The 25,274-nt window shown below is 38.2% G+C and overlaps 3 protein-coding genes across 5 annotated transcripts; 2 read left to right on the top strand and 1 right to left on the bottom strand.

The window, feature by feature from the left end:
* Positions 1 to 648: 648 nt before the first annotated feature.
* LOC113277360 (serum factor response D-like) lies at positions 649 to 1,531 on the top strand. Its single transcript, XM_026526480.1, has one exon. The coding sequence runs from the start codon at positions 680 to 682 to the stop codon at positions 1,424 to 1,426; it is 747 nt and encodes a 248-aa protein (XP_026382265.1). The 5' UTR covers positions 649 to 679; the 3' UTR covers positions 1,427 to 1,531.
* Positions 1,532 to 1,873: 342 nt separating this feature from the next.
* Positions 1,874 to 5,135, top strand: LOC113281301 (potassium transporter 5-like). 2 transcript variants are annotated; one of them, XM_026530013.1, is made up of 9 exons: positions 1,874 to 2,084; positions 2,197 to 2,419; positions 2,589 to 2,837; positions 2,927 to 2,977; positions 3,111 to 3,371; positions 3,456 to 3,508; positions 3,608 to 3,686; positions 3,821 to 4,075; positions 4,158 to 5,135. In XM_026530013.1, the coding sequence occupies exons 1-9, from the start codon at positions 1,914 to 1,916 to the stop codon at positions 5,075 to 5,077; spliced, it is 2,262 nt and encodes a 753-aa protein (XP_026385798.1). In that variant the 5' UTR covers positions 1,874 to 1,913; the 3' UTR covers positions 5,078 to 5,135. The 2 variants fall into 2 exon arrangements, with proteins under 2 accessions (XP_026385798.1, XP_026385797.1); XM_026530012.1 differs by having other exon boundaries at positions 3,608 to 3,722.
* Positions 5,136 to 5,534: 399 nt separating this feature from the next.
* On the bottom strand, positions 5,535 to 9,773 carry LOC113281303 (F-box protein CPR1-like). Of its 2 annotated transcripts, XM_026530015.1 has the most exons (7): positions 9,445 to 9,773; positions 8,289 to 9,342; positions 7,997 to 8,191; positions 7,674 to 7,772; positions 7,225 to 7,384; positions 6,136 to 6,242; positions 5,535 to 5,814 (listed from the first exon to the last, which is right to left on the bottom strand). In XM_026530015.1, exons 1-7 carry the CDS (start codon positions 9,501 to 9,503, stop codon positions 5,782 to 5,784), a joined length of 1,707 nt encoding a protein of 568 aa, XP_026385800.1. In that variant the 5' UTR covers positions 9,504 to 9,773; the 3' UTR covers positions 5,535 to 5,781. The 2 variants fall into 2 exon arrangements, with proteins under 2 accessions (XP_026385800.1, XP_026385799.1); XM_026530014.1 differs by having other exon boundaries at positions 8,289 to 9,773.
* Positions 9,774 to 25,274: the final 15,501 nt, after the last annotated feature.

The following is a 25,274-nucleotide window of genomic DNA, read 5'->3' as shown; positions in this document are numbered from 1 at the left end:
TGACGGTACTCCAACTTACTCCCACCGTCCCACTATTAAGTGACCTATTTAGTTTTAGATTTTGTCCCACTATTAAGTGACCTATATCACTAAACAAGGAGATATTTCTAAAATTATCCTTTTAATTGATTATAAGAAATATAAGAAATATGCATAATTTAATAGGCATGTATATTCGTTACATAGGTGTTTTAAAATACTTTTCAATGGTATGAAGTTTGCGAACATCCATGGTGTAGTTTGAGAGATAGTAAATCATTTCAACATTTCACTAGTTACTATCTATAAGGGTATAATTGTAAAAAATGCTTAAATATACTCTTTTCCCTTGATTGCCTTAAAAATTGTGCAAATTTGAACTAGGTCACTTAATAATGGGACGGAGGGAGTATATTAAAGCTCTCCTAGACATAGGTTTCTTGATAATATTGAGTTGCCTTTCCTGATTCGCACCACGTAATAAGCTGATGTCTTAGCCAAGTTAACAAGCAGCTCATCAACCTAAGGAAAAAAAGGATACTACTAGCTAATAAGTATGGCTAGGTAAACAAGAAGTTCGGTGACCAACCAGATCCAACACTGAATCAATAGTATCGGTATATATTAGCATCTTTGTCATCCAATATTGCAATAAAAATTATAGGGAGCATCCACAATTTGTTACATGAGCAATTAAGTTATGAAGCAAATTAATTTTTGTAATTGGAGCTTCATTTGTTTGGTAGTAGCGGTAGTCGTAACAATACAATATCACGATGGATTAGTGTCAGCTGCTGGCGAGGAGCAGTACTCTAATTCTCAACCAGTTGATTATAACAACGACCAGGAAAGGACACCACCACCACCATCATCATTTTTTGATCAGCAACGAAGACCACCACCACCACCACCTTCATGTGTCACACAACTGATTCCTTGTTTGAGCTACCTGTACGGGGTTACGAGCACAACTAATAGAGGTAGTAGTAGCAGCAGCGGCAGTAGTACTCGTACTAGCAGTCCAAATTACTTCAACAGCTGGAACAATAACGGGAACAATAACGATGAATACAATAATGACGGAAACGATAACAGAAACAATAACGAGGATGCGCAGCCACCACCAAGGAGTTGTTGTGATCCCCTGCTATCAGTTATTAAATCTAGCCCAGAGTGCCTCTGCACCATGATATCCAATGAAGTCACCTCCAAAGCTGGAGAAGTCGGGATTAACATTACCCGAGCTCAGGAACTGCCTGCGAAATGCGGTCAAATTGTTAACCCCATTGCTTGTCTGGCTATTGCTGCTGCTGCAGGCAATAATAACAACAGAATCATGAGGTCACCATCATCAGCAGCAGCAGCAGCATCGAGCACTGTTGGAAATATCAAATATAAGCTTATCATTTTCATCGTCTCATCCTGGGCAGCATACATGGAACCATAGACTACCACTGCTATCACATTTTACGGCTTCTAATTATCGATAATATTTTCTCATACATCCATCCCTGTAAACTATAACGCTTATGTTTTAATATATAAAATTTCATTCTTGATTAAAAACTATGCATGAACGCTGATGTTGATGCTAGTCCATGTTAATTTGTAAGTGCCCAGCAGATAGGCTAAACTAGGCAGGCATAACTGAGAAAATAAGACTAGTTTAACTGACTGTATATTATTAGACGACTCTAAAACCGTCTCGCTTCTTTTTGGCAATAGTATAGGTGCACAGTAGTTAACGGCCTTCATTCCCTCATCTCTCATGTCTATTTTTGGCTACGTATATATGGTTTTGGGGTTGTTTGCTAACGACTAGTGTCTTCAATATTCAAACGAAATTAAGACTTCGTCAACTTTTGTGCCTATATATATAAATGTAAATCAGGCTGTTGAATAACAGCAAAGACCAAACAATCAAACCTGTGAAAATGGAAGACTCTGTTAAGAATACTAATGAGAACGGAGAAGAAATGCCAACGACAGAACAAGTCGACAAGGGACTGAAAGACCGAAAGGTCTCATGGGCAAAGCTTCGTCATGTAGACTCACTGAACATGGAAGCAGGAAAAGTTTCTAACGGAGAAGGCCATAGATCTAAGGTTTGTCCATAATTAATATCAGGGATCGGATCCTTTAACATTTTACCATATATGTAATTAATTAGCTAATAAAATCTTGAATGCATGCACGTCCGCGATCTGTATCTAACAGTTGGACTGGAAAACAACACTGAGTTTGGCGTTCCAGAGTGTTGGTGTGATTTATGGGGACATAGGAACATCTCCTCTTTACGTATATTCCAGCACCTTCCCCAATGGGATCAAGAACAAAGATGACTTGCTGGGTGTTTTGTCGATCATCATTTACACAATTATCATTGTACCAATGAGCAAATATGTCTTCATTGTTTTGTGGGCTAACGATCACGGCAACGGTAAGTTTTTTTTTTTACGTCAAAATACGGCTATAATACTAGATTAACGGTGAAAATTGGTAACAATATGTCAGAACATTCCTCCGTCCAGGATCTTTTTTGTAGTAAAGGTTTTCTGTCCTTCTGCCATTAGAAAAACAGTTATTGAACAAGTTATTGGCTCCTGTAGGAGGAACTTTTGCACTTTACTCCTTGATATGCCGCTACGCAAAGGTAAGGCTAATACCTAATCAGCAGCCAGAGGACAGGGAACTCTCGCACTATAAACTGGATACACCGTCAAGCCAGTTGAGGAGAGCTCAAAAGATAAAAGATGCACTAGAGAGCAGTAAAGTCATTCCAATTATTCTCTTCTGTGTCACAATCTTAGGGACTTCCATGGTTATTGGAGACGGAATTCTGACTCCAAGCATCTCGGGTGAGCTTGGTTACTCTAAATTCAGTCAGATATCTGTATGGGTTAGTTGCTTATGTATGTCTGTGTAACTGACGACAATGAAATAACAGTGCTGTCTGCGGTTGGTGGCATCAAGCAGTTAACATCATCTCTCAATCAAGGTAGATTTGGAATGGAAATCAAGGATGTTATTTTAGGCTGAACTGCCATGAACTACGCTATTAGTGAATTTTTATATGATAAGAGTGAAACGGTCCTATATTTTGACTATTTTTCTTTTGTATGAACACTTAGATGCTGTTGTGGGAATTTCCGTAGTAATCTTGATCCTTCTCTTTGCGGCACAACAGTTTGGCACAGACAAAGTTGGTAGCACATTTGCTCCAATCATCCTTCTATGGTTTACTTTCATTGCTGGCATTGGTCTCTACAATATATTTAAGCATGACGTGACTATTTTGCGTGCTTTTAACCCGATGTACATAATATACTACTTCCAACGAAATGGCAAGGCAGCATGGATATCTCTTGGGGGGGCTGTGCTGTGCATTACAGGTCAGCGAAGTTGATCATTTTTGTTTATTTAAGATGCATACTTTCAGCAGCTGATTTGTCAAGTATAAATATGATATCAAACAGGGACTGAAGCTATGTTTGCTGATCTCGGCCATTTCTCCGTCCGGGCAATTCAAGTATGTTTTGGAAATTTTACTCTTGATCAGGGAAGGAAAATCTAAGAAGCAAAAAAATCTATGAGCTAAAAATTACTTTTCTTTACCATGGAATTGCAGATTAGTTTCTCCGGGATCGTTTTTCCTGCACTACTGTTCTGTTACATTGGGCAAACTGCATACCTCTCCAAATTTCCAGGTGATGTTTCTGATACTTTCTACAAGTCAGTTCCAAGTAAGTCGATCTAAACTGCAAACAATCAGGGTATTACTTTCTAACCAGGCAATCAGGTTAACTTCAGAAACAAATGACTTGTTATTCTTAAATGACAGAGCCAATATATTGGCCAACCTTCGCCATTGCCGTTGCTGCTGCAATTATTGCGAGCCAAGCTATGGTATCCGCTGCATTTGCAATCATAACACAAGCTCTAAGTCTAGGGGCCTTTCCGAGGGTTAAAGTGGTTCACACTTCAGCTAAGTTTGAAGGACAGGTTTACATTCCTGAGCTCAACTACCTAATTATGATTTCAACTGTTCTAGTCACACTCATATTCCGGACTACCGAACAGATTGGTAATGCATATGGTAAGTTACGTCAAGGATGATTGCCTATATGTCAGATAATCATTCTGTAAACTCTCATTTCAAAATTTAAAACTTTGTGCAGGGATTGCGGTGGTTTCTGTGATGGTAATCACAACTCATTTGGTTACCCTCATAATGTTATTCATTTGGAAAACAAACATCTGGTTGGTAGCACTATTCTATATAGTGTTAGCTACCACTGAAGTCACATATTTATCGTCAGTCCTCTACAAATTCGTACAAGGAGGTTACCTTCCAGTGGCTTCGTCGCTAGTACTCATGTCAATGATGGGTATATGGCACTATGTTCACAGGAAAAGATATATGTTTGAGCTTAAAAACGAAGTTTCTGGCGATTTTGTCACAGATCTTGTCAAGAACCCACATGTAAACAGGATTCCTGGGATAGGTTTTCTATACTCTGAGCTCGTACATGGCATCCCGCCGATATTCCCACACTTTGTTGCCAATATACCATCTATACACTCAGTCTTGGTGTTTGTTTCCATAAAACGGCTTCCAGTCAGTAGAGTGGTAGCCGAGGAACGTTTTCTTTTCAGACAGGTTGAACAAAAAGAGTTTCGAATTTTCCGTTGTGTGGCACGTTATGGATATAATGATGTTGTAGGCAAATCAGAAGATTTTGAGCAAGATTTGGTCCAAAATTTGAAAGAGTTCATCCGCTATGAGTCTTATGTTATAGAATCTGGATCTCCTGAACAAGAAGTGCCTAGTGTGCCGCATTCTGGAACTGGGTCGTCAAATTCATCCAGTGGAGTAGCTGAGAAAGAGATAGAGTTTGTACAGAAAGCAATGGAAAAGGGTGTGGTATACCTATTGGGAGAAACAGAAGTGGTGGCAGAGGAGAATTCCTCTATACTTAAGAAGGCAGTAGTTAACTATCTCTACAATTTTCTGAGAAAGAATCTAAGGGAAAATGACAAGATACTGTCGATTCCACATCGCAAGCTTCTCCGGGTTGGTATGACATATGAGATATAACAAGTTTATGAAGTTGATCTCTTGACAAGGCTCAAGAATGAGTGTGTGCAACTTACAATTGGGTACTGCTTACAAGTAGTCCAACACATGAAAAAACTGTGTTTGTTTCCTTGAAGTTGAATTGGGTGGTGGGTTTTTTTTTTTTTCCTTTTTCAGAAACATTGAGTGGTGGTTCTTACTGTATGTTGAATGGCTTTGTTTCTTCTTCTTTTGCAGAAGGCTTCTTCCCTTCTTTACTTGTCAACATGATGATCGCCCCATAGACATGTTCCTGTAAAGGAAAATATGTTGGGAATAACAAGTTTAATTTTCTAAAAAATCTTTGGATTGGAAATTGAAATACATATATATCCTTTCTTCGCCAAAAGGGGCAAACCAACAAAAAAAATGATTGGAAACAACTCTTGTAAATTTTTTTGTCAACCAACAAAAAAATGATTATACATTGGAAACAACTCTTGTAAACTTTTTCACTGTAAACGCGTTCTTGGTCTCAAATCTTTATGGGTCTCTTCTTTAAAGATCGAAGAGAAAACAAAAACGTAGTCTTATAAGCCAGCTCAACTCCGTGTGCGGAATTCATCAAAGCTCAATACACTGAGTTGAAACCTAACATATTGCGGAATTGACCCAATTCCAGCACCAAGTATGCCTGTTGATACGTGATACCCTGGAGGCCTACATTGAAATGTAACGCAATTGTTCTATTTACCTCTGAGACGTGCAATCAGCTCATCCTGCAAAAGTTGCAAGGTATCAATCAATGAACCATACACATTCACAAAAAATAGAAAAATCCATTCTCTTGAATCGTCGATGGTGTTTGTAAGTTGTAACAGTAAATGGGTCTCTTTCCCTGTAAGACTGTGCAAAGCTCATAAATCTAAACTGTCCAACTACCCTCCCTACCAACTGGATTAGTCTATGAAAATAAAAAATAATCTGTCCACTGTAATCAAATTAATCATACTATCAAATTTAAGAGGATGCATAAAGCAAACGACATTTTTAGTAGGTAACATTTTTAACTTGTGTATTAGAGGTTTTTGATCTCTTACCTTCTTTCCTTTCACCATCAAACCTCTTTCCTTTAGAAGGGCACGCAGCTTTTCTACAGTCATCTTTTGGTAGGAGTCCTTGGAAGTGGAGAGAGTCCCAGATCCCTCTATAAGAAAACAAAAACAAAGGAAAAAAAGAATTATTACTTACTGTAATCGTGAAATCCTTCGTGTCCATTTAAGCATCCACAATCTAGAACCATACACTGGAGGAAGTCGTAGTGTCATACTACTTGTTTGTCTGAATTTAAAATGAGTGCCTGGGTGACTTCCAAAATCATTCCATCCCATTGAACTATTGAAGAAGCCAAATATATGCTTATGTATAAAGCCAGAAAAGTCTGTATCGACCACAGAAGTTCACTTCCTCCGAAACACATCAAAAGAAGTACCCCCATTTTCTAATAAACATCTTCCAAACAAAATAAAAACCAAAGAAAAGAAGGATGTAAAAAAAAAAAAAAAATCACATGTTTTTAACAATGCGAACTTTTACTGGACTGGACGTTGTAGGTAACTAGGTATCAATAATTCTTATATGTAACCAAGAAAACTAATGCATTTACGAAGTCAGATGACAAATATTGATAAAATTACTGCACGATACTGGTAAAAGATAAAGAGTGTCTGGGAACAATGAAGGATACCTCTCTACACGTCTGACCTATAAGTAAAAGGAGAAAAGCTAAGCAAAGATGAAAATAACGAACAAAAGAGGAGACAGATTTCTCCTATCTACCTACATATATCTCTATATAACAAGGAAAACAGTAGCCTCCTTCCCGCTCAAAGGCTACAAAAATATCAATAACTGCAGGGTTCAAAATTCCATCTGCCAACGATGCATGACAAGGCGCTCCTAGACTTAAGGTCAATTAATGTATATTATCATGGAAGGACAAATATAATGGATTCGTATATGACTGATGTAATCTGAATTAGTCCACAAAGAAACATCAACCATGGAAGAAAACAGAAGCAATAGACGTCCATAAACTGAGATTTCGCAGTGAGTTATCTACTATTCCAGTTATATGAACCTCCAAAGCACGATCATATTTAAACCCTGGGATTATAACAACTGTGTACCTTTAGTTTGGTAAGGCTTTAAAGTCACACCAGCTGCCGATGGAAGGAGGTTAACTTGCTCTTCCTCCGCCATTTGCTGCACAATAAGACTCTCATCTGCGACATTTGTGCTTTCTCGGGATCTAGATGATATTGTTGCAACTGCTTTCGAGGCCTTCCTCTATAAATTATGCAAATAAAAAAGAGTTATCTAGATAATTATAACTTCTACAATTCTGCCATTGTTAAACCAACCGAATCAAGTTATGGGTTTCTTCGAGTCCTATTCATGATCACAGCATCTAAAACAATACTTGAATGACAACCTTTTCGGGGAAAAACAACTTCCTCGTGCATTATATGTAACACTAGCTCAAGTGTATAAAATAATGTGTCATACAACAACTAGAAAAAAAAAAAACAGCAGGCATTTGTAAAATAATATATGATTGGAAAATTAGAAAACTTACAGTGTTATATTGAGTTTCCGCCTTCCTCTTTCGACCCTTTGACTTGGTTGTAACAGTTTCTACTTCTTCCTCCACTTTTTTACCCTCCTCTGCTTCTTTCTGCAAATACCAAATCACATAGCAATGAAGAAAGCCCCTATTTTATTTTACCACAAAACCAAATCAGGAAGCTAATAAAGTACTTGGATAACAACATCCCAATTTTTGCAAATACACTTGCATAATCAGCTCATTTTATTGAACCTGGGATAATAGCCTTTATGAATAGAGATTCAGAACAAGTAAAAGTCAATGAAACTGCCATCCAAAATGGCAACACAAACCTGAGCAGCAACATGCTTTTGTAGGTCTTTATATGCTACTTGACACTTCTGGAGCTCCCTCTGTAATTCGGCATTACTAGCTACCAGTTGTGCATTACGTGCTTCAAGTGCATCATGACTTGCTTCACGTTTTGCATGAATTGCCTCAAGTTCGGTGTTACGTGCTTCAAGCATGGAGTTTCTATTCCTAAGAATCTGAAGTATCACGGATATAATGTTATATACACACTGAGTTACACCAGTAATTAGTAAGAATAACAGTGCAGAACAACACATCTTGTAAATTTAATACCTGAACCTCCGTGTAAACTTTATTTGTTGTTCGTCCTCCGACATAAGTACCAGAGTTCAAAATAGCTAAGCTTTCAGAATAGTTCTCTTCTGACATGATGTGCAATAAGCTATTCATACTTCGTTCAACTGCACTTCCATGCTTTGGGTCGTACAAAACTAGCTTACCCCAATGCGTGAAAAGAATCACACCATTATCAAAATACCACATAAACTTCAAATAAGAGGTGCGCTGAGTAATTTTCTTAGTAATTTTCTCATGGGTGATGGTATAGCGCTTGGTCCAGGATTCTCGAATTCCATAATCCTGCATTGCCCATACTTCAATCACATGAAAACCACCTTCAACAAGTATGCAAAGGTTCCCTTCCAACACTCCCATAGTAATAAGCTCTAAAGTTTCTGATGGTAGTTGAATTTCTTTGAATATCTTGTTGTTGATGTCTAAAGAGGCTATGCAGTATTCGTTTCGCACCATAGCTAACCAATGAAGTTCTCCATTAACAAGTACCCCAGATTTACGTACAAAAGGAAACTTAAAAGGTGTTGTTAAAATGGTTGTCCATGCATCTGATGCTAACGAATAGACGTGGACTAAAGAGTTAATCTCAGAATGTACAACAATTACAAACTTGTAATCCTTGGCACTGAGATCATAAACGAAAGCGTAAAGTTTGATATGGAAGTAAGTAAATTTATTTGGTGCCTGAGATATCTTCTTGTATTCTTTGGTCGCTGGGTTCCAGAGACAGAAGAATTGCTGGCTATCATCACAATAATCATCATGAAACCATAAGCAAACCAAACCGTTACAGGAACCAAATAAATCTACGGTAAGACCTAGATACTTGAATGGATAATCCATTCGAACAATCCCACTTAGATTCACTGGCTCCATTTCAACAGAAGTATTACTATCTTCAACATCATTATTCTTGTTATTATCTTCAATTTGAGTCAATAACGAAGATGCTAATGAATGATAACCAATTGAGTATATTACATCACTCTTATCTTCTTGTTTACCTCCAAGCATAAGACTAGTGGAGTTTTCCCTATGGAAATTAAGATGCATTTCAACGAAATCAGGAGTAGAAATTAGGTTTAACCAACTGCTACAAACACACTTACAGGTTAATACAGATCTAACTGGTAACCTTGATATGATTAATGAGCAGATCTTATCTGGAATCATGCTGATGTTTGACATCGACATTTCTTCTGCTTCTCCTTCGTCGTCTTCGTCGTCTATACTTGAAAGAGTGAGTTTTAGGGGGAATTTTTTCAAAATGGAATGAAGAAAATAGAGTCTCTTCTAGACTACAGTTGTGTGTAATAAAAGCCCTAGCTTGGGCATGCCGCATGGACGCGTGTAACGTTGGGAAAGAATGAACGACGCTCTCTTCAGGCCTTGTGTTACCGTGAAACGCAGTGATGGCGCCTGGCGCATGGATGAAGTCAGTGGCCAAGCCGATAAAGCTACAATATCCGACGATGTACCGTCAGTGGTGATTCTCAACTACATTTGTATCAGTTTTGTATTGCCATTATAGTTTGTATATCTGTGTGGATGTTGAATATGGGGAACTGGGTAATTGCAGGGGGTGAATATGGGGTAATGAATTTTGACTAGGTCAATAAACATAGACTTGACCTTTTTTTTTGTGGTTGCAAAAAATTAGCAACCTAAATGCTTTGTTGCTAAATTAGAACTAAAACCAATAAATTAGAACTAGAACCAACAATATCTGGTTCCGGATAAGGGTATTCCTATAATTAGCAACATTTTAGCAACAGCAGACTGTTGTTTCTAATAAAAAATATAGCAACGACAACTTCCGTTGCGAATATCCGTTGCTGACCGAGATTCGCAACAAAGCTTATGCCATTGCAAAAAATTGCGACACCGTCATTAGCAACAGCGAAAGCCTGTTCCGACCCTGTTTAGCAACATCTATTGTAGTTGCTAATACCTTAAAATGGTGTAGTGTTGCGAAGGATTGTGGCAAAGATGGAAGGCCTGGCAAGTCCTTACTAGTGGACAATGATGCAAAGGATGAATCTATCACTGACACTAAAGAGAAAACGGATGTACCACAAGAAGTATTTTTGCCTGGAGATCAAGGTGAGTGTTTAATGGTTCTCCGTCTTTCATTTTTGACTCCAAAAATGATGATCCATGGCTGCGAAAAAATATTTTTCAGTCAACTTATATCATTGGTGGCAAGATTTTTCGTATGATAATTAATTCGGGTAGTTGTGAGAATACAAGGATCAATCAATATCAATCAACAACCAAAGACCAATGTCCAAGGATCAATCAATATCAATCAACAACCAAAGGTTGGATTTCCAATTGATGATCACGAACACACAACCTGTATTATTTCAATTATATAAAATATAATGCGGAAAAGAAATAACACAGACACCAGAAGTTTTGTTAACGAGGAAACCGCAAATGCAGAAAAACCTTGGGACCTAGTCCAGATTGAATACACACTGTATTAAGCCGCTACAGACACTAGCCTATTCCAAGCTAACTTCGGACTGGACTATAGTTGAACCCCAATCAGTCTCCCGCCGATCCAAGGTACAGTTGTACTCCTACGCCTCTGATCCCAGTAGGATACTACGCACTTGATTCCCTTAGCTGATCTCACCCACAACCAAGAGTTGATGCAGCCCAAAATCGCAGACTTGATAATAAACAAATCTGTCTCACACAGAAAAGTCTATCAAAGGATAAATCAGTCTCTCACAGATAAACCCTAGGTTTTGTTCCGTCTTAAGATATGAAATCAAGGTGAACAGGAAACAATTGATAATCCAGTCTTATATTCCCGAAGAACAGCCTAGATTAATCAATAACCTCTCTACAATCCTTCCTGACTACACAGGCGGTTTGTCGAGGAATCACAAAAAGTGAGACGAAGATGTTTGTGACTTCTTTATCTTGCCTATCGGAGAACTCTCACGATCTCAAGCCAATCAATAGATTGTACTCGTACGATAGAAGATGCAAGATCAGATCACACAACTACGATAAAAGTAGTATCGGTCTGGCTTCACAATCCCAATGAAGTCTTTAAGTTGTTAACCTGGTTTTAGAGAAGAAAACCAAAGGTTAAAGGAGAATCGACTCTAGCGAGCGCACTAGTATCACACAGACGTGTGGGGATTAGTTTTTCACAATGCTAGATGTCTCCTTTATATAGCCTTCAAATCAGGGTTTTGCCTTAGTTACAAAGCAATCCATATTCACCGTTAGATGAAAACCTGATTTAGATTCAATCTAATATTTCTCAACCGTTAGATCGAAAACTTAGCTTGTCACACACACTTGGGTAGACGTTTACTGGGTTTGTGAAAACCGTGCCCAAGATGTTGGTTCAACATAGTAACCCAAAAGGTTAACCATATGAGCATTTCATATTAACCTTGTTCTTCTTCACCATAACTAGTTCAATTGACTCAAATGAACTAGTTAAAGAGTTTTTCAATTGCTATGATATCTTATGTAACTACACAAGACACAATTGAAACAAACATGATTCGATTCGATTCGATTCGATTGAATCAGCTTCATGAACTTTATAGCCACGGTTTGCATAAAGAATTCCTTAGTAATTTAAGTTTCATGTTCAGAGCACATCTTTAGATCATAACCACTTAAGCTCACAAACAAGTTCGCGGACTTAAGACAACCGGCAGAGTTTTCCAAACTCAGCAGAAAATCTCGGCAAAGAGACTTCGGCCAGTTCGCGGACTGAGTTCGCGGACTAACACGCAAACGAGTTTTTGGAAAATCCCAGCAGAAATTACCGGTACGAGAACTTACTTTAGTTCGCGGACTTGGCAAAGCCAATTCCTCCGGTTTCTCTCAATCAACAAAGTTCGAAAACTTCGGATTAAGGAATACATGGTTATGTAATCTAAACTCTCATTCCAATCATTGAGACATTCTCAGAGGACGTTATATAGCCGTTATTCACAAACCGTTTCACGTCAGAGCAATTCTCAAAGTAATTGAAACTTTTCATGACTTTTGTCACTAGGTGAAGATAAACTTGATCAAAGCGAAACACTTTACCAACACATGATTTCGAGATATTGATAGGCGAGATATACTCGGCATATCAAATGTGTATGATCCAGTATATATAGCATATGACTTTTGTCTCATAAGATGTAAGAGATAGAAGAGATAGACATTTGAGTGATAGATAAGTTCAAGTCTCCACATACCTTTTTGTTGATGAAGTTCCACGGTTCCTTGAGTATATCTTCGTCGTTGTATGATGAATCGCCATGAAGTCCTTGAGCTGAACTACACTTTTATATCCTAGTCCGAGACTTAACTATGTAGGCTAGAAGTCAAGACTCATAGTTTTGATCACTAACATTGACAAACATGCTTGAGATAGCAACGCATGCGAGGTTGACCGAGTTATGCTCTAACAATGTCCCCCTTTGTCGATTTTAGTGACAAAACTATTAATACATGTGGAATACAAAAAAAGATAAACTTTAGTGGCTTCTATTCCAAAGTCTAATCTTCAACGTTCTCTGAAATCTTCGTCCTTCCAAGTACTCCAATGATCCCAAAGGTTGTAAGTTTAGCATCACCGTTTTTGAAGATCCGTAGCTATAACAATGAGAGAAATCGAGATTCTCGATCATCATTATACAGTGACATAGTATTATTATGTAACATCAAAGTCCAGTTGCATCACGACTTTAACAATAATACTACGGTGATATGTATCACTCCCCCTTAGTCAATACTCCATCTCACATGGAAACCACTCCCCCTTATACAATAATCCTAAAACCATATGTATATGTAGTAGAACTACACATTAATTCTCCCCCTTTTTGTCACTAAAATTGACAAAGGTACATGAACGGGATCCTAATGAAATTTCCGAAAAGAGACGTTTCATAGACAAAAAGAAAAAAATACATACCAACTTAATTTAGATCAATCATAAAGCCGAAGCTAAATGCATTCATCAAGGAGTTTTAATATGCAAGATAACCCCTCTAAAATTCCACAGCCGCACACCCCGCAAGATATTACCATTAAGCATAAGTTCAAACGAACTCTCCCCCATTTGATGTCATTCCCGAAAGAACAACAAGAGCGACCTTAATTTCGAAAGAAAAGAAGGATTTTATAATTGGACACCAAAAACCATAGAAATGATTTTCTATATCCAAAACTCAACCAAATTAATCACAAGTAAACCCATGATTAATTTAATTGGAATACGCAACTAAATCAAACCACAAAAGTGATCAATTTAATTGATTGTGCTCAACATAAGTAAACTTACGGATCTACGACTAAGGTAATCGTACGGAGATGAATAACTTAATCGTTCACATACTCAACATAAGGAAAAACCTTACGGAATATACGACTACATTAACCAATAGAACATGATTAGTATAGTTGTTCATATACTCAACACAAGGACTTGTGGAATATATGAAAACTCAACTAGACTAATTACAAGAGAACTTATAATTAATCTAATTGGAAAAAAAACAACGAAACTAATCACAAAAGTAATCAATATAATTGTCAAAAGATTTTGCTCGACAAAAGAAGACTTTCGGAGCAAATAACTAAATAATCAACCAAGATGATTAATTTAGTTCATAATGCTCAACATATAACATCTTATGGAAGAACCAACAAAGCAAATAAGACTAATCGACTTAGTTGTATCGTGCTCAACATAAGACACACAATGGAGCCTTCACCGTAAAACATAAAAAAAATGGATCAATGAAGATAAATACCATGGATAACATACAAGTATCTATTATATTTTCCATCATAACGACATAATAGACTTTATCCTTGTCAAGCAAAAGATTTTATCCTATTTTCCATCAAATACATGACTGCATAGGCATAACTTTTGTAATTGTCAAAAGTCCATCCGTCCTTTCATCAATACGAATACCAATTTATGAACGACTTTACTTTTGACACATATGGAAACTTCAAGTTCGCGGATGCAAATAATACATATCCCATAATCAAATTGCAATATCACAAAATCGTAAAGATCAATACTGCAATAACATCATCCTCAAAATATTTTTATAATTTAAAACCAATAAACCTAAAAAATAAACATAAGAAGATGAAAACAAAAATAGCTATGTGTAGTCACAATCATCGCTATTGAAAGCAATAGTTATTCTTCCAACTAATCCAAAAAGAAGACATACTAGGCAACGATTCCTTTGAGAAATTCTTTATCATTCCCGAACTCCTTGTTATCGAAAACCATCGGGACATAAGGTTCATGGAGATAAGTGTCAATTCTCACGAACTGTCTTGGCTGAAGAGGTCGAATTAGGGTCCTCTGAATTTCCAAAGATTTAGACACGAACGTCTTTATTTCATAAATCTCCCTTCTATTTCCTTTAACTCATCAAGAACATCGGAAAACTTCTGAGAGTTAGACGGAACAACCCTGGGTTTTCTTGTATTCCTTATTTTTCTTTTTAGGGACTTAGAAACAGGAGATTTCTCTTTTTCCTTGATTGAAGACTTAACAATCATGTTGACATCCTTTCCATCTGACGACATAGTGCTTTGAGAACAGTTATAAACAACTGGATTTGTGTGATTGAATCACTTAACTCAACAAGCAGTCTTATAAAGGATGTCAAAAGGAAAAAATAATGTAGGGTTCGAAACCTATTGATAGGTTCGTATACGCCCAACTCTAAAACCCTATAAAGAGTAGAATTGTCGATAGTAACCCTTTCTTTTATTTGATAGACAAAAAATAACAAATCTAAGAAAAGAAGGAAAAACTCTTCTGAAGCCTGGATCAGCACTCAATCTTGTCTCTTTTCGAACAGGCACATGAGACAAGATTTTCCCAACAACACAATCAAGTTGTGTTGCGATGAACAATGATTTGTCCATCTTTTTCCTCATGGGAGGAATCCTCTGATCTATGTTTATCAGAACGATTTGACCATATTTTCTTTTCAAATGGTCTTATTCTATCCTTGGAAACCAACTTCTTAGACGAAGATAAGATCCTACATATATCGGCGGTCTTCTGAGCAAGTTTCAGCTTCCTTGCTAATCGATCTGCTCTTCGTTAAAGTTTGCTGGCGTGCCTTATTTGGTGCTTGTATTTGTAACACCTTGATAGATCGTGTCCCTTTATCGGACAAAACGAGCACGTCAAACTTGGATAATATTCAGGCATCTGAGATGTGCAAGCAGATAGACATACAGTTGATCCTGAGACATCACTGATAGGGTTTCCAGTCGGATTCAGTGAATCTTCAAACTTGATTGGGTTTCCCTCTTTTGCGAACCCATTGAGGTTCATATATGTATTGCTACAAGTATCAAAATCGATGTTTTCACAAAGAAGCCCTACACTTGATTTCCTATCTTCATCGGAATCATATGTTTCAGACATTTCATCAAGTGTTACAGCTAGACCTTTGTTCCCAGTGTATTTTCTACGATTTGGGCATTCGTTATCAAAATGGCCAAAACCCTTACACTTAAAGCACTGGGGCATGTCCTCGTCATCAGCCTCGTCAGCATCCCTGTTTTTAGGAGGTACGCGACCGTGAGGTTTGTCTTATGACTTAGGTTTGTCACTTGAAAACCGTTTACTTCTCTTCAACAGAAGATCCCTAAACTGTCTTGTGATCAAGGAGACTGATTTGTCAAGATCTTCATCCGAAAAATCATCCTCAGACTGATCATCCTCGGAGACATGAACACTCTTACCTTTGACAAGTAATTTAGTGTTCTTTTGTGCTTCAAAGGTAACATCCTTACCGACTTTGGATGTATGCTCATGGTCAAAGATCTTAAGCTTTCCAACTAAGGTGTTTCTGGAAAGATTATCGAGGTTATTCCCCTCAACGATGGCATGCTTCTTAGACTCGTATCTAAATGGAAGCGATCTGAGAATTTTCATCACAATGTCCTTTTCAGGAATAGTCTTACCCAATGCAAAAGATGCATTAACAATTTCAGACACTTTGTGATTAAACTCATCAAATGTTTCTTCATCTGCCATACGAAGGTTCTCCCAATCAGAATTAAGGTTTTGAATCCTAGCATCCTTTTCATTGGAGTTTCCTTCAAATACGGTTTCTAAGGTATCCCAAGCATCTTTAGATCTAATGCAGTTTATAACATGATGCTGAAGATTTGGGGTAATGGCATGTATGATAGCATTCAAACCGTCAGAATTTTGCTTTGCAGCAGTTATCTCAACAGCAGTGTATTCACTAATAGGTTTGGGAACGTTTACATCACCAACTGCCACAACGGGAGCATCATAGACATTAACCACATATACCCATGATTGAAAATCACGCGATTGAAGAAAGGATCTGATGAGTGCCAAATATTGTATTTATTTATCCCTTTTTGTTGGCATTTTAACTCATCTTTTGTGCATTAATTCTACATTTTATCCCATATTCTGTATTTTCATTGTTTTCAAGAATAAATATTTTTATTAATTAATTTTGCATTTTTAGGTAATAAATAAAGTTCGGATGAGTCGCGGAGCGAAAAGAGCAGAAAAGTAGTGAAAAGCCGGGAGAAATTACGCAAGGAAACCGCAAAGAATGGTGCGCACAACCTCATTTTCTACACACAAAAGCGCCTCCGTTCTCAGCCATCAGATCAGTTCTCAGGAGCATCCGACGGTCGCTCCTTCATAGAGCATCAAAATCTGATGTTTCTGCCGAGCACCACAGCGCTGAAATTCCAAGCCTTCAGATTAGATGGTAGTTGAATCCAACGGTCGCTCCTATGCCTGTGCATCAACTCCCGATGATTCCGCCTAACACTACAACACCTAACTCAATCTAGCACCGTTGACTTCGTTGTATTTTACATCCTACGGTCGCTACAAGCTGCCTCTTCCTTAGCTGTCCGATCCACCTACCATCGTCACATCCTACGGACCAGATCGCGAAACATCATCCCTCGCTGAAACCGCTCAACACTACAGTACCAAACACCCTACACCTCTACCAAACGCCCCCCTCTTCCCAAATCAGTCGACCACCCTCCCCTTCTCCCAAAATCAGTTGCAGAACCACCATCTCCTGCAACCCTCTGCAACTCCACCAGACCTCGAGCTCCACCACAACCACAAACACCCGACAACACCACCATCTCCATCAACCGACAACAAAACCCATCATCCTATTTCACCCATTTCATTAACCCTACCCACTGTTAGGGTTCTGACATGAGAGAACTAGGTTGATGGGAACTGAATTCGTAGCAGAGGAGCAGAAGAGAGCATGGGTCATCGACAAGAAGGACAAGGAACAACAAACAAGGAAATTTGGTGAGTAATTTTGAAAATTGAAAAAACCCTAATTTCAATTTAGGGTTTCTTAAATTTGGGGATTTTTTGTAAACTATAAAAGGGAAGTGTTAGGGATGTAAAAACTGTTCTTGGACTAGCCAAGTTTCCACCCAATTTGGGTTAGCTTAATTTCAATTGTTACTGTTATTATCTTGCTCCTGTTACATTGCACTGTTAACCATTTGCATATGTTTTTATTGTGCTGTGTATGATGTTGTTGTGTGTATCTGTTTGATGTTTGTTAGTTTAATGTTCTAAATTCACCACTAGGGTGAAGATGAAACCTTAATGCCACTGTGTAGGAGACTACAATTCTGGCCTCTCATCACATTGCTCTCACATTGTATGTCATGCATATAGTGTAGTTAGGATCCCCCTGTGACTGAAAGTGCAGCAACCCATGTGAATTGCTTATGGTCCAAACCTCAGACTAGTTATGCTTTAATCAGATAACTAGTACCTTGGGAGGACATTTTGGTTGCAATTGGAATATCCAACTTAGTCTAGGTTAAGAGGTGGAATCAATGCCCTAGTTTGCCATCCATCTTCAACTGTTAGTATTGTTTTCTTTCATTTGTTTGGTTTTCCTGCATTTTCTGTTTTGCATTTTCATTGTTTGTTTCCCCTGCTGCTATTTCTCTTCCTGTTAATTGCTCCCTTTTCTTTTTCTCTTTGCCTTGTGCTGCTGTTACTTGTTATTCTTGCTGCCTCATCCTTGTGCTGCTGCTGCAGTACTGCTTTTTCTCTTGGCCTTGCAGACTGCTGCTGCTACTTGCACTGCTTGTGCAGCTGCTGTGCAGACCTGCAGTACTGTCTGCTGCTTCTCCTGCTGCTTGTGCTGCTACTTCTTTTCTTGTAGTGCACTTGCCTTGCTGTGCACTTTCATCTGCTGCACTGTTGCTGCCTTATTTGATATTTCTCCTGCCAAGGCTGCTGCCAAAGCTGCAGTTCCTGCATCAAACCACTACTACTGCTGCTGCCTGCCAAGCCAAGTCCACAGTTCAGCCCAAGTCCAAAGTTCAACTGAACCCAAATTCAATCTAGTGAAGCCCAAAGGCCTAGCTAAACCAAGCCAACTGAACCCAAAGGCCCAGATTCTTGACTGAAACAAAAGCCCAAGGTTTAGTTCACTACGGCCCATTTCACTAAGGCTCAAAGCCCAGTTTAGGTTAAGGTTAAGACCCAATCCAATTCCACTGTGGGCTTAATCAAAAGCTTAAGTTTAAGTCCTAAGCCCATTTGCACTTCAAAGAACATACTGAGCCCAAGCTCAGTTCCTTTTATTGAGAACAAACCCAATAGTACATTAAGCCCAACACTTCCAAAGGGTTTCTAAGCCCAAAGCAAATCTAGGAACCCATTTAGCTAAAACACTTCCGAAACACACCCGATCTCTGTGGATCGACCCGTACTTGCACGAGCTACAACTGACGACCGTGCACTTGCGGTATTACTGTAGGCCCGTTTCCATTGCACCAAATTTATACGCCTTTCCGGACCTGCCAAGTTTTTGGCGCCGTTGCCGGGGATTGGTGCTGTGTTTTATCTGTGTTTTTTAGCTATTTTGTATTTCATTTCATAGCATTTGCATCTGCATCTGCTTCATTTCATTTGCTGTTGGACCTGCCGTTCTGAACCTGTTTTTCCTCTGCTGGGACGCCACCAAGGAAAAGAACCAAAACCCAACTGGGTTTTTGCAACAATATCAGAGCAGCTGGGCTGTGCTAAAAAGGTAAGCCTAAACCCATTCAATTGAGAGAACCCAACCTGTGGGCTTCCAATTTTTTTAATTGTGGGCTTGTAATAATTAACCCAATTTTTTTGGGCTTTTTATTTTTCTATTTTGGGTTTGTAATAATTTATGTGTGGGCTTGTTGTTTAATTTGTGGGCTTGTATTTATTTTGTGTGGGCTTGTTTAAATTTTTCCATTGGACTTGTATTTTGGACTCTGGGTTTAAACCCAGCTGGTAACCGATTGTGGGCCGCAGCCTTCCTTCCACTTCATTAGAGGCTTGCACAGTGGGCTTGCTCCCATTCAAAAACCAAATTTTATTTTTTTAATTTTATTTTTCTTTAAAAAAAAAAAAAAAAAAAAAAAAAAAAATATTTCTACTTTGCTCCCAATTTTAAAACCAAATTTTTACTTGCTCCCATCTTAAACCAAATTTTTATTTTTACTCCCATTTTAAACCAAATTTTCAAATGTCTCCCACCAAAACCAAATTTTTCCCAAAAATCCAAACCCTTTAAAAACCAAATTTTTCCCAAAAATCCAAACCCTTTAAAAACCAAATTCTGAGCTTTGTAACATAGTTACTTAGCTTTTGAGCCAATCATGTCTGGATATTGGTCTGCTCCTGGGGATGGAAATAAAACTCTTAGAGAACTTGCTTATGGGCATATGCCACGTTATGAACCTCCCACAGACCATGATGTCAATAGTCATAGGAATTATTATGGACATTTTCAAAGTCCCGAGCCGCAATACATGAACCCTAATGACTATTCATACATGCATCATTCGCCACAACGTGAAAATGAACATTTTGCTAGTGCCTCACTCACACAATCATCTCTTGTGGATCAATTGGAAGCTCGAATCGCAGCTTTAGAAATGCAATCACATGAGGAATCTGTCACATCTAATTTTCTTAGGCAACCTAAAATCTATGCATGTCCTGCATGTGGTAGTTTAGACCACCCTGTTGAGCATTGTCATATTTTGCATAATTTTAGGCAATCTAGAGAAAATCCAAGGTATGAAATGCCCATAAATTGTGAGAATGGTAGTCATTGGGACCATAATCATCCTTTGAGGGTTGCGATCAATCTTTATAACCCTAATGACCATGCACACATGTACCAATCACCACAATTTGAACATGAAGAATTTTGTACTCCCATGAATTTAGACTCCACCACAGAAGCTTTCAGACTTAGTGAGCAAAACTTCGATAGATCTACATCACGAATTCAGGCATATTTAGATCAGATTTTGCTTCACCTACAAAAGGAGGAAATTCATGAGGAAATGTATGTTGTCCCTAATGAAGTGTCTAGTCCCATTCATATAAATAATGTTGAATATGAACCTAATTTAGAGGAACATGAATCGACTAACGACACCACCACTTTTAATGAGGACCAATATGCATGCTACCATGATGATGATTATGATGATTATGATGATGTGTTAGAAGAACATGAAAATATTGTGGAACCTGTTGGTTCAATAACATATGGCTTCTCGCCCTCGACCTTCATGAATGTTGTTTTTTCTGATACTCATGGTAATTCATATGATTTTGATATTGACATGGGATTCGTACAATTATTCTGTGAAGATGAACATGACATAGGAATAGTTGAATCTTCTGTAGACACTAATATGCATGAAAATATATTTGATGTGTCTGATTCTCTACCTAGGTCACATTGTGATATTTCTCCTGATTTGCCGATGCATGAGAATGAATCTGTTGATGATGTTGATGATTCTAAGTGTGAACTTGCCAATGTGAGTGATGATTGTGAGCATGATGTGACATGTGTAGATGATTTAGGAGATTTTGATTTGATTGATAATGATATGCCTCTTCTACCTAAGTCACAATCTGTTGGCCTTCCACCCAACCTAGATTTGGTTTGTACCAATATTGTAAAACCAATTTTTCTGAAAATTCCCAACCTAGGTTTGGAACTGTGTGCTTCCCAAGTCCTCTTGGACTATTTTGCTTCCAAATATAATACATTTGAGGAACCACAGTTGGAAATTGCATGTTTGCCCGTCCCTAGCACAGTTCATTTCGAGCTAGACCTTTTGCATGATGAACCCCCGAAACTGCGCGATTTTGTTTTCAAAACTATATCTTCTGTAAAATCCAGGTTTGGGGGTAGCTCATTTTGTTTCACAGTTTCACTTGTGTTTTTCCTGTTATTATTGTGTGAAGCTGTTGAAACCTTTACACTTTGTCTTTTGGGTTGATCCTCAACTCTTTAGATTGTTAGTGTATGGTGAATATTTTTTGTATATAATCCAGTAGATAAAATTTTTAAAAAAAAACCCTTTTGTTCCTTTTGTATATATTTTGCTAATCCAATATGATCTCGGCTGAAATATGTTGGATTTTTGCCTTGAATAACGGAGTTTAATTCTGCTTTCGCCGAAATCGGGTATTCTCTCTCCTTTTACTCTACTCAGCATGTCCCTTTCCATATGTTGCATTTTAATCCTTTCCATATTTGAAACATTGAGGACAATGTTTAGTTTAGGTTTGGGGGTATAGAGTAGATGCCACGATAATATGCTATAATTGAAAACGAACTCCTTCTTCTTTTGAAAAAATTGAAAAATTTCAAAAAAAATAAAAATCAAAATTCAAAAAAAAAATTGAAAAATTGAAAAAAATCATAAAAATGGAGCTCATCTACCTTGAAATGTTGACTCTTGTGCAAATATGTATTATTAGGAGTCTTAGTCTAGATATTTAGGCACCCTGATTCTAGCACAATTCACATAGTGATAAGAAATTTGCACGCGCACGATCTACCAATACATGTATGGCCTCGATCTTCAAGGTGTTGGATAGGAAGTTACGATTGCCAATCACTTTAGAATACTGAACGAAACTTGACTAGCTTGTTCTTTGGTTGGTTGGGATAGAAGGGGAGGTTACATTAAGAAAGACAACCATCGAATTTAACTGGGTGCATCAAAAAGGGCTACCTCTTGCAAAGTGTCATGTAATTTTGTTTCTTTTGTATGTATCAAAAGTGTTTCCTTGTTCAAAAAAAAAAAAAAAAAAAAAAAAAAAAAAAAAAAAAAAAAAAAATATCAGAAAATACCAAAAAAATCAAGTATTTATCAATTCCATCATCTCTTGTTCCAAAATAAAAAGAGATTTGTCAATGTAAATAAGAGTCATGTAAAGAGTTTTTTGTGTTTCGTTGTAATAAGCAAGGAGGGTGTATGCCATTGATGTACAACGCGAGCAATTGTGAAATACCTCCAACTCATTCACAATTCTCGTAAAGTCCGGACAGCTAGCTAGATTTCGACCTCAGTTCTTAGCCTGAGAAACTATCTCTTGGTGATTAGTAGTCATGACTTCAGATCTTTATTTACACATGTGTAGATACACTTTACACTCTTATCACATGTCCTTATTTGTTATCAGTGCTAGGATTGTGCCTTGATAGCTAGATTGACATCTCCATTTTGCTGTGAGCTTAACTGTTTTGCACATGTCACGTTTGATGGAATCTGAGCTTATATTTTGTCCTTAGGTTTTGTAGGCACACCTCTGGTAAACCTTCACGAGACTTCACTCGTCCACTAGGGACACTTAGTGGTTTAAAAGGCTTAGTGCATACGCTAAATGCATTCGAGAGACCAGCGACAGTGGTATAGTTAGGATTTCCCTAGTTTTGTTTTACTTGAGGACAAGTAAAATTCAGGTTTGGGGGTATTTGATGAGTGCCAAATATTGTATTTATTTATCCCTTTTTGTTGGCATTTTAACTCATCTTTTGTGCATTAATTCTACATTTTATCCCATATTCTGTATTTTCATTGTTTTCAAGAATAAATATTTTTATTAATTAATTTTGCATTTTTAGGTAATAATAAAGTTCGGATGAGTCGCGGAGCGAAAAGAGCAGAAAAGTAGTGAAAAGCCGGGAGAAATTACGCAAGGAAACCGCAAAGAATGGTGCGCACAACCTCATTTTCTACACCAAAAGCGCCTCCGTTCTCAGCCATCAGATCAGTTCTCAGGAGCATCCGACGGTCGCTCCTTCATAGAGCATCAAAATCTGATGTTTCTGCCGAGCACCACAGCGCTGAAATTCCAAGCCTTCAGATTAGATGGTAGTTGAATCCAACGGTCGCTCCTATGCCTGTGCATCAACTCCCGATGATTCCGCCTAACACTACAACACCTAACTCAATCTAGCACCGTTGACTTCGTTGTATTTTACATCCTACGGTCGCTACAAGCTGCCTCTTCCTTAGCCGTCCGATCTACCTACCATCTCCACACCCCACGGCTAAGCATCGCAAGACATCGAAATACGATGGGCCCGCCTCACACTCAAGCAGTCGAGAACCTACACCCAACCAAACAGATCCTTCTCCTCAAACCCATCGACCACCTCTGCCATCACCTTCTCCTTCACAGGCTCTGCAACACCATGTCCTGCCACCACCATCGCCTGCAACCCACTGCCACCACCAGACCTCGAGCTTCCTTCACCACCACCAGGATCGCATAGCAATTTTCCACCATAAGTAATTGGAGCCATCGAAGACTGGTGGTACGTTAATAGAGATAGCACCTCTGTCCATAGAGTCAGATCGCTACAAACACGGACTTGTTAGGTCTTAAACGTGTTTTCCTGCTCTGATACTAATTGAAAAAGCGGGGGTCTAGAAACACCACCCAATATTTCGCTTAGCAATCTGTATGGACTAACTCTGAAATACTTTGCTAGAGAATCAACTAGACAGTCAGACTCAATCTAGATAAAAGTATCTCAAGGAGTTAATATCTCTCTCTTGTTTTGATATTACTCAAGCTAATAGAAATCAGCGAGTCCTAATCAAAACAAGGAATACTTGGACGGTACCAAAGACCAATGTCTAAGGATCAATCAATATCAATCAACAACCAAAGGTTGGATTTCCAATTGATGATCACGAACGCACAACCTGTATTATTTCAATTATATAAAATATAATGCGGAAAAGAAATAACACAGACACCAGAAGTTTTGTTAACGAGGAAACCGCAAATGCAGAAAAACCTCGGAACCTAGTCCAGATTGAATACACACTGTATTAAGCCGCTACAGACACTAGCCTACTCCAAGCTAACTTCAGACTGGACTATAGTTGAACCCCAATCAGTCTACCACCGATCCAAGGTACAGTTGTACTCCTACGCCTCTGATCCCAACAGGATACTACGCACTTGATTCCCTTAGATGATCTCACCAACAACCAAGAGTTGTTGCAACCCAAAATCGCAGACTTGATAATAAACAAATCTGTCTCACACAGAAAAGTCTATCAAAGGATAAATCTGTCTCCCACAGATAAACCCTAGGTTTTGTTCCGTCTTAAGATATGAAATCAAGGTGAATAGGAAACAATTGATAATCCGGTCTTATATTCCCGAAGAAAAACCTAGATTAATCAATCACCTCTCTACAATCCTTCCTGACTACACAGGCGGTTTGTCGAGGAATCACAAACAGTGAGACGAAGATGTTTGTGACTTCTTTATCTTGCCTATCGGAGAACTCTCACGATCTCAAGCCAATCAATAGATTGTACTCGTACGATAGAAGATGCAAGATCCGATCACACAACTACGATAAAAGTAGTATCGGTCTGGCTTCACAATCCCAATGAAGTCTTTAAGTCGTTAACCTGGTTTTAGAGAAGAAAAGCAAAGGTTAAAGGAGAATCGACTCTAGCGAGTGCACTAGTATCACACATACGTGTGGGGATTAGTTTTGCACAATGCTAGATGTCTCCTTTATATAGCCTTCAAATCAGGGTTTTGCCTTAGTTACAAAGCAATCC

This window comes from Papaver somniferum, chromosome 5 (assembly GCF_003573695.1).
Source record: "Papaver somniferum cultivar HN1 chromosome 5, ASM357369v1, whole genome shotgun sequence".
Classification (NCBI taxonomy): domain Eukaryota; kingdom Viridiplantae; phylum Streptophyta; class Magnoliopsida; order Ranunculales; family Papaveraceae; genus Papaver; species Papaver somniferum.
Note: the sequence above shows the minus strand (reverse complement) of the source record. Positions and strands in the feature narration are given on the sequence as shown.